The sequence below is a fragment of the Empidonax traillii genome, unplaced genomic scaffold (assembly GCF_003031625.1).
Source record: "Empidonax traillii isolate 1590-97213 ecotype Southwest subspecies unplaced genomic scaffold, ASM303162v1 scaffold13:size3042203, whole genome shotgun sequence".
NCBI lineage: Eukaryota > Metazoa > Chordata > Aves > Passeriformes > Tyrannidae > Empidonax > Empidonax traillii.
Window position 1 is genome coordinate 1,340,767 of NW_020955206.1, and position 8,995 is coordinate 1,349,761.

The 8,995-nt window shown below is 53.9% G+C and overlaps 2 protein-coding genes across 3 annotated transcripts in view; one reads left to right on the forward strand and one right to left on the reverse strand.

The window, feature by feature from the left end:
- Window positions 1–1,411, reverse strand: part of MTHFSD (methenyltetrahydrofolate synthetase domain containing) — a 15,818-nt gene extending 14,407 nt beyond the window's left edge. Inside the window, exons 1-3 of one of the 2 annotated variants that reach the window (XM_027890660.1) lie at window positions 1,361–1,411; window positions 1,097–1,203; window positions 213–326 (exon numbers count right to left, since the gene is read on the reverse strand). In XM_027890660.1, the coding sequence (XP_027746461.1) occupies window positions 213–326; window positions 1,097–1,203; window positions 1,361–1,376 (237 nt within the window). In that variant the 5' untranslated portion in view covers window positions 1,377–1,411. Of the gene's footprint in view, window positions 1–212; window positions 327–368; window positions 483–1,096; window positions 1,204–1,360 lie in introns of both variants that reach the window. The other variant, XM_027890666.1, reaches the window with a different exon arrangement.
- Window positions 1,412–6,864: 5,453 nt separating this feature from the next.
- Window positions 6,865–8,674, forward strand: FOXC2 (forkhead box C2). The gene has a single exon (XM_027891080.1). The coding sequence runs from the start codon at window positions 7,186–7,188 to the stop codon at window positions 8,650–8,652; it is 1,467 nt and encodes a 488-aa protein (XP_027746881.1). The 5' UTR covers window positions 6,865–7,185; the 3' UTR covers window positions 8,653–8,674.
- The last annotated feature ends 321 nt before the right edge of the window (window positions 8,675–8,995 follow it).

Sequence of the window (8,995 nt, forward strand, 5' to 3'; positions counted from 1 at the left end):
TTTTGGGGAGTAAGAACACAACGACGGTGAAATAGCTACTGCTCTGCAGAAACATTAATTTCCCCAAACCCTACCTGCACCTTGGATATTTGCCAGAAGGGCAGAAATATTCTCTCTTACATGAACCACCTGCCAGAGAAATGGCAGGTATTAATGGTAGGATGCTGCTGAGCTCTGCACTCCCCTCCTCAGGGGTGCAGAGGTGCCATTACCTGCAGGGCCGCCAGCCGAACCCCTTCCAAAGGTTTGTCAGGATCCACCTTAACCTCCCGTGCTCTGATGAACACATCCAGCTCTTGGATAGAGGAGCAGGCCTGGAGAGAGCCCTGGGGCAGGAAAGGAAGGAAGAGGAGAACACCTTCACTTACTTCCAGCGTGAGGAAGCGGGCGTTCCTCTGGGGGGCATCGGGGTTTATCTTTACAGTCCTGGCAGCTTTGAACTCCTGCAAAGCCAGAAGCCTCGTGGCAGCGTGGGAGGCACCCTGTTTGCAGAGGATACCAGTGCATCACCCAGGAGCTCACAACACAGGTGCCAATTTACAACCCTGCATCCTCTGGACAGGCTGATTTCCCCAGATTTTAAATATGGGGGACACACTGTTCATTTTGTGATGGTTCCATGGGAAATTCTCATACATGCAGATGCTGAGTGCTTGGCTATCTCACAGAAAAAGAGGGGATCCAAGTACAGCCTTGTAAATTCCCCTCCATTCACGCCTGAAGAAAGTCAAGCATCAGCATCATGATTATTCTTTCAGCAAAGAAAGGCACAGATCAACTTCCTTTTTTAATGAAATAGACTCCTTTAAACACAAGCCATAAAGACTTTTTTAAAATGAGGAATTCCTGGACAAGGCTCTCCCTTGGCAGTGATGATAGCGAAAACTCAGAAGATTCGCTAGTCAGCTGCTCCAGCTCCGATATCCCCCGATTCAGGGTGCAATAAAGCCTCAGCCTTCCTCCACCCGCTTCGGCACCTTGAACAGGCAAACCACATCCTACAGAGCTAAGGCAGAACGGAACGGCTGGCTCTGTATCCCTGGGAGTGTCCCGGGCCGGGCTGGACGGGGCTCGGAGCACCGGGAGAGGGCGGTACCTTGAAGTTGGGGATGCGGCGGTGGACGGGCCGCGGGAACTCGGCCAGGCCGGTGCTCTCCAGGTGATCCCAAACCTTCTCCCGGATGTCCCACTTGGAGGAGGCACCTGTGGGGGGAGGGGAGGGGAGGTGAAGGGGGGCCCCTCCCTTTCCCCTCAGCAGTGACGTCACCCGCACCCCCACCTAGCAGTGATGTCATCGTCATCATGTGATGACGTCACGCCCCGCCAGCCCCGCCCCTCCCCGCGCGCGCTCCCGGCTCACCCGCGCGCCCCTCCATGGCGGGCGCCGAGAGGGCGGAGCCTCCGCACGGGCCACGCCCCCTTTCCCCTACAGCGGCGCGGAGAGGCCAAAACACCTCGACGGCGAAATAGGGAGGGTTGAGGATCTCTGAGGGCCCGGTTTCCCTCTGAAATTAAACATTAAAAGGGCTGTGCTGCGGCATTAACGGAACGCCCAGTTTCTACGAATCTCACGGGCTTTCCCCACACCACTTTTTGTAAAATACCCCTCCCCCGCACCCCCGATTAACTGGTTTTGCATTTAAAATCGCCCGGTTGTGAATAAAGTAATATCCAGCCCCGACGAGGGTGTCCCAGTCTGCCGCCTTTCAGACAGTGCGCTTCTTGCTTGCATCTTTAATGGGATTATGAATTATTTGTTTGCACGATTTATTATTTGTAAAATTAGCTTATCCCATAATTACCCCCAAGAAGGGGGAGGACGTGGAGAATCCCGACATTCCTCAGCGGAGCGGGATGGAAGGGTCATGGGAACAATGGAACGGAGGTTTATTTTAAAGAGTGTCGAGGAATGGTGGAAATAAATGTCTTCAGGATTTGGTTTCTGATCTGCTTGGCTCGGGTGCTGCTGCTCCACATCCCCCTGAGAACCCACGGCTGCTCTGCCAACCCAAAAACCGGAACAAATTGGGATGCTGCACAGGGAAACCTCATTTCTCTCAAAGATTGCTGAACTGATTTTTTTTTTTTTTCCCTCCTTATAAAGTGGTTCAGGAGCTCTTCTCCCTCCAAGCATGTTTTCTGAAGTGGGATTAATATAATTTTGGTGAGCCCCAGGCTTCGCCTTTTCACTGGGGTCCCTCGTAAGTGCTCAGAGTGCTCTGAGCGCTGGTTCTGCACCGGGGTGCATTTGGGAAGAGCCTTTCCACTACCTCGGAGTGCGGCTGGAGCTGGTGGGAATCCATCCAGGCATAACAGACCACCCATGTGGAGCTGGGCCTGAATGTTTGAAGCTCATTCCTCTACTTCCTACTCACGGAAAACTCCCCGTGACTCCAATATCTCTGCGGGGAGTTCGGGATCAGGCCCTTGGTGAGCAATTTACAGCCTCCCTGTAGCTCAGGAGTGATTTGTGCTCCTGAGCTGGAAGAGTCAGTGCTGTCTGCCTGTCCACTGCCACACAAAATCACCAGGCTGCAGCCCCTGGGACTTGTCCCCACTCCACACTCTTCCTCCTCTCCTCTGAGGAAGGGAAAGTGAGGGTGGTAGCAACAGTGCTATTAATTATTCCATTAACAATCAAGAGGGGCTCAGATCCTTGCAGACCACCTACAGCTCCCTCCAACCACGCTCAGTAAAGCTGTTCCTTACGTGGATGTGCTTCCAAATACGAGGGCCTGAGCTGGCTTTCTAGAAATCAGGGTACTCTGCCTCAATCAAATGAGGAGTTTGCTGAGGGGTGGCATCTTTCTCGATGGTTTAATTCTCTCTTTGGCTTCCACAGGTCTGAAATTTGCTCCAAATCACTTTTACAGGGTCTCTTCTGTCACACATGCTGCAGCCTTTAGCTTTAGCTCCAGCGGCCTCATACAGCTCCTACAGATGCCACTGGAAAATCTCTCTATTCATTGGAAAGCAGACAGGGCTCCCAGCATCCTTATGAATTAAATTAGTCTGTTGGACATGCCTGAATCAGCTCTAGTACCCAATTTTACCAAACTGAATAAAATAGTCCAGTGAAAGAAGTTGAAAAGGAATCCTGGATTTTGGCACAAAAGACAAAACGCAGCTCTCGCTTGAAACACCCACAAATTGGGAAAACACCTAGAAAAAAGGGAGGGACAGATTAATCCAAACCCTGTGAATAATGCAGAAAGAACCTCCCTGTGCTGCAGGAATCATTTCTCTGACGTGCAGGCTGAACACACAAGGGCAGCCACAGAAAACAGCCAAAATGCACCCAAAGAATCAAACCAGTGCTAATACTCTACTGGGGTTTAAAGATTGAAAGGTAAAAGTAGGCTTCAAATTTGAAAGGCAAGAGCTTTTAATGAGGTTTTCATTGTACAGTGCATTAGCTGGGTGCTAGAAACTGGTCTTTTGGACCACTGTGAAATGGATTTCCGTGTGTGAATAAACAGTCTATGACTGAATTTTTGTGCTTATTAAATAACCCAGCAAAGGAGGTACATTAGGGCAGGAGGGGCTGGGCCGAGTGAACATGTTTAAGCCCAACAATGTATCCTGCTGGGAAATAGGTGTGGGATTTGAGTCAGCCCCTGTAGCCATCAGTGCTGGAGCCCAGTCCTGGGCTAATCACAGATGCAAAACTGGGAGAAATCCATGTGCTTTGATGGGTCTTTGCTGTACTGGTGCCACTGTTTGCATTGCCAAGAGACAGCTAGAAAGCTTTCTTTTTTTCTTTTCTTTTTTTCTTTTCTTTTCTTTTCTTTTCTTTTCTTTTCTTTTCTTTTCTTTTCTTTTCTTTTCTTTTCTTTTCTTTTCTTTTCTTTTCTTTTCTTTTCTTTTCTTTTCTTTTCTTTTCTTTTCTTTTCTTTTCTTTTCTTTTCTTTTCTTTTCTTTTCTTTTCTTTTCTTTTCTTTTCTTTTCTTTTTCTTTTCTTTCTCTCTCTTTCATCCTCTGTTTTCCCCTTCTTCCCTACTTTTCCTCTCCCTCTTTCTCCCCTCTCCTTCTGCCGCCCACGCTTTCTCTCTCTCATTCCCGTATCCGTTCCTCCTCCCGCACTCCTTGCTCTTTCCCCGCTCCCTCTCTCCCCATCTCTTTCTATGACCCTCTCCCTTTTCCCCTCTCCCTCTCTCCTGTCCCTTCCCCCTCTGCCCGCGCTGTCCCCGCGCTGTCCCCGCGCTGTCCCCGCGCTGTCCCCGCGCTGTCCCCGCGCACTCGGGGGGTCCCGGTGCGGTGCAATCCCCGCGGTGTCCCCTGGGGGGCAGCACACGCCGCGCGGAGCCCGTGCCGGGCAGGTGAGCGCGGAGCGGCCCCGGGAGCGGCCGGCGCGGGGAGCGCCCCGAGCCTGGAAAGCCTCGGATGCTGTTCCCAAAGCCCGAGAAAGGCTGCAGAAGGAAAACCGGCCGGTCCCACCCGTGGCTGTCGGGGCGAACCGGGCAAACACCGCCTGCGGAACCCCACGGACGGAAACCTCACCGTGCCCGGGGGGCGTGGGGGGCAGCGCGTTTCCAAGCGCCTCCCGCTCTCTTCCTTGAAGGGGCTCCTCTCCCTGCGCTCTCCAACTTGTTTTTCATAATGCCGATTTCTTTTTTTTTTTTCCTTCGAGCCATTCGAATTTCGGGCTTTTCCGAACCCGTTGGTTCAGTCTCTGCTCAGTTCCCAGCTGCAGCAAGCAACGACCTTTTGCTGCTTCTGGGGGTTCTGTAGAAATTCATCTCGGTAAAGTTTTCAGCCAAGGAGAGGTAAGATTCAGTCAAGGTTGTTTCTCGAGCGCATTCCAGGCTTCTAGGAAGGGACAGCACTGGGACGCCGCAAGGGTAGCTTTGCTCAGACTTCGCATTGAAAAATTCCTGCATTTTAAAAAGTTGTATCTTTAAAGGAATCCCATGTGCCTGTGTACGCTGAGACACAGCCCTGTTTTTTACGAGAAATACAATTTATTTGAAAACAGAACAAAGAAGTGTGAAGTCGTTCTCAAATTATTCCAGAAAAGGAAAAAAAAAAGTTTTCTCTTATGGTCGTACATTTTACATGAAAAGTATCCGCAGACATCGCTGAATTCACTATTTGTTTTCATTAAAAAAAAAAAACAAAAAATTCCCCCGACGTTTTCTCGGTGGATGAAATCTCCCAGAACATTTAAAATTATTTCCATCAAAATTAAATAACTATTTTGAAGAGCCCGGCGAAACTTTTGCAATCAATTTTTCCATCGCAGATAATTTTTAACCATACTTTCTTGTAGATGAACTCTATTAAAAATATTAATTTTAATATTTTTTCTCCCCCCCGTTCTCGCATAATGTCGTTTTCTTTCTGATTAAGAAAATCGCCGGTAATTAACAGCACCGCCGAGTTCCCACGGCCGGAGCCGGCTGCGGTCTCGTCCCCACCGCCCCGGCTGGGAGCGGGAAAGGGACCCTTCGTCCCAGCAGCCAGCAAAAATCCCAGCCTGACTTTAGGGGAAAAAATATCTTTGTTTAAAGCCTTAGGAAACCACACAAATTGTAAGGAGGGAAAGGCAGAATTACAGTGTAAGAAACCAAAAAATCACCGCTTAGGAATCAGAGCGGGAACAGCCGAACTCGGGGGAGGCAGCGGGAAAGAGCCCAGACGAAGTGACAGCTAATTAATTTCAATCTTATCTTGGTCTTCTCGGGCTCGAATCGATTTTACAGCGCTATTTTTTTAATATGCATTTATATAGATTTTTTTTTCTCGGAACGGGGAAATCGCTGGTTTCCCACCTTCATTCCTTCGCTGGGCAGATCCACTCTTCTCCCGGGTGGAACAGAACAACTCGCAGCCGTTTTCCCCAATACCTGAGTTTACACTTGGTCACCATGCGTCCCTAATTGTCCCACTCTGATTGCCTCTAATGGACTCATTAGAGAAGAAGGCAGAGGGGCGGATTTCACAGGCACAAGAAAATCCACCTCAACACCCGGAACGAAAAAAAAAAATCCACTTAAATTGGCTCGCTATTTTTTGTTCTGATTTTTTTTTAAACAATAATAAAATACCCCAAACTCCCCTAACGCAGCAGAGGAACCTCTCAGCCCGCGGGCCACCGGGGCCGAACCTTGGCGCGATGCCCCCGCCACGGGGCGAGGACCGCGGCGAGAGACCCAGCGGCCTTTCCAGAGGAACCGCGGGACTGCTCACTTAAATATACACTTCAAAAGTGAGACAAACGACCTGCCCGGCGCTGGGACACCGTTATACCGGCATCTCGCCATCCCGCCTCCCTCGCCATCAACCTGTGCCCGAAAAGTGCTTAAAAAAAACCGTGCTGTTTTGTGGGAGCGGGCAGAGCCCGCTGCCGGGGCTCCTTTGGGGGCCAGAGCGTTAAGCTCTCGGCGGTGGGGGTGTGTCGGTGCCGGTGCCCGTGCCCGTGCCCGTGCCCATCCCGGGGGTCGGCGCGGCCGCGGGCGCGGCGCGGCGGGAGCGCGCTCGGAGGGGGTGGGGGGGGGAATGCTGCCGGCGTCGCCTCATCCCGCACTCCCATTGGCTGCGGCGGCGGCGGCGGGCGCCGCCATTGGCTGGCGGCGGCGGGCGGGGGCGGGGCCAGCGGGCAGTAAAAGCGCGGCGGCGGCGCGGGGTGAGTGCAGCGCGGCCCGGACGGAGCTCGGCCGCTCCCGCACCCCCCGCACCCCTCCGGGGGCTCCGGAGCGCCTCGGGCCGCTCTTGTGACAAGAACTGGGTTTTCCGCAAGGCTGCTGCTTCTTCTTTTTCTTCTCCTCCTCCTCCTTTTTTTTTTTTTTTTTTTTTTTTTTTTTTTTTTTTTTTTTTTTTTTTTTTTTTTTTTTTTTTTTTTAAATTCCGTTTTCCTGCGAGAACAGGGCCCCCGTCCCCCCGCCCAGCTCCCCGCAGCAGTGCCCGCCGCCGCCGCGGGCTGTAGGCCGTGTGTACAAGAATCACAGTCATACAGAGGGAGGGAGAGGCCGCCAGAGACCACCCTGCCCCCGGCGACCCGGAGGATGCCGCTGCGGTGCCGCTGCTAGAGGACACGCGGGGATTTAGCTCGGCTCCGGGACTCTCTCTCTCTCTCCCGCTCTCTCCCTCTCTCCCTTCTCCGCAGAGGGGTCCCGGACGGGGGTGAGGCCCTTCCACCCTCCTCCTCTTCCTCCTAGCCTCCCCGGCCGCGGGAAGCCCCTCTCCATGATGCAGGCTCGCTACTCCGTCTCGGACCCCAACGCTTTGGGAGTGGTGCCTTATTTAAGCGAGCAGAACTACTACCGGGCGGCGGGGACGTACGGCGGCATGGGCAACCCCATGAGCGTCTACTCGGGCCACGCCGAGCAGTACGCGGCGGGCATGGGGCGCTCCTACGGCCCCTACCACCCCCACCAACCCACCGCCCCCAAGGACCTGGTGAAGCCACCTTACAGCTACATCGCCCTCATCACCATGGCCATCCAGAACGCCCCCGACAAGAAGATCACGCTCAATGGGATTTACCAGTTCATCATGGACCGCTTCCCTTTCTACCGAGAGAATAAGCAGGGCTGGCAGAACAGCATCCGCCACAACCTCTCCCTCAACGAGTGCTTCGTCAAGGTGCCCCGCGACGACAAGAAGCCGGGCAAGGGCAGCTACTGGACCCTGGACCCCGACTCCTACAACATGTTCGAGAACGGCAGCTTCCTGCGCCGCCGGAGACGCTTCAAGAAGAAGGATGTCTCCAAGGAGAAAGAGGAGGCCCGGGAACGGCTGCTGAAGGAGCAGCCCAAGCCCCCCGGGCTGCCCGGCGCCGACCTTCCCAAGGAAGCTTCCTCCTCCTCTTCCTCTTCCTCCGCCTCGGCGCCGGCCTCCGAGAAGAAGGTGGTGATCAAGAGCGAGACGGCGTCCCCCGAGCTGCCGGTGATCACCAAGGTGGAGACGCTGAGCCCGGCCAGCGGCGGGGCCCTGCGGGACAGCCCCCGCAGCGCCGCCTCGCCCCCCGCCGCCGCCTCGCCCGAGGCCTCGCTGCCCGAGCATCACCCCGCGGGCAACGGGCTGCCGGGCTTCAGCGTGGAGAGCATCATGACCCTGCGGACTTCCCCCGCGGGGGACCTCAGCCCGGTGAGTGCCGCCTCGGGCAGGACGGGCGCCGGGATGCCACTGGGCTACCCCGCGGGGCAGCCGTCGGGCTACAGCGCGGCGTGCAGCCAGGCCCTGGACACTAGTGGGAGCTACCACTGCAGCATGCGGGCCATGAGCCTGTACAGCGGCGAGAGGCCGGGCCACATGTGCGCGCCGCTGGAGGAGGGTCTGGCCGAGCATCCCACCGGCGCCCCGTCGCCCCTCGGCACCCTGAGCCTGCCGTCGGGGCAGGACGGCGCGCTGGGCACCGGGCACCCGCACGGCGGCGGCGGAGGAGGGGCGGCAGGGGGGCAGCCCCCCGCCTCCTGGTACCTCAACCACGGGGCTGAGCTGAGCCACCTGCCCGGGCACACTTTTGGCTCTCAGCAGCAGACTTTTCCCAACGTGCGGGAAATGTTCACGTCGCACCGGCTGGGGATGGAGAGCGCCTCGCTCAGCGACCACCAGGTGAGCAGCAACTCCGCCTGTCAGATCCCCTACAGATCCGCGCCCTCCCTATACCGCCACGCCGCCCCCTACTCCTACGACTGCACTAAGTACTGAGTAGCCGCGACCTCCCGCCTAGGGCCATTCGGGAAAAAAAAAAAAAAAAAAAAAAGAAAAAGAAAAAAAAAGGTTTTAAGAAAATTATTATTAATAATAATTATTAAAAAAAATCGGGAGAAATAAACCCACACCAAACGCAATAAAAAACCAAAAATAAATAAAACAACTGACAGCTTCCCCACGAACCTGGGAGTCACAGAGTTTGTAGATCCCAAAAAGCCCCGTTTTGGGCCTCCTTAGATTCCAGGCAAGTGAATTGTACTTGAAAAAAGGGGGATCTCTCCTAAAAAAAAAAAAAAAAAAAAAAAAAAAAAAAAAAAAAAAAAAAAAAAAAAAAAAA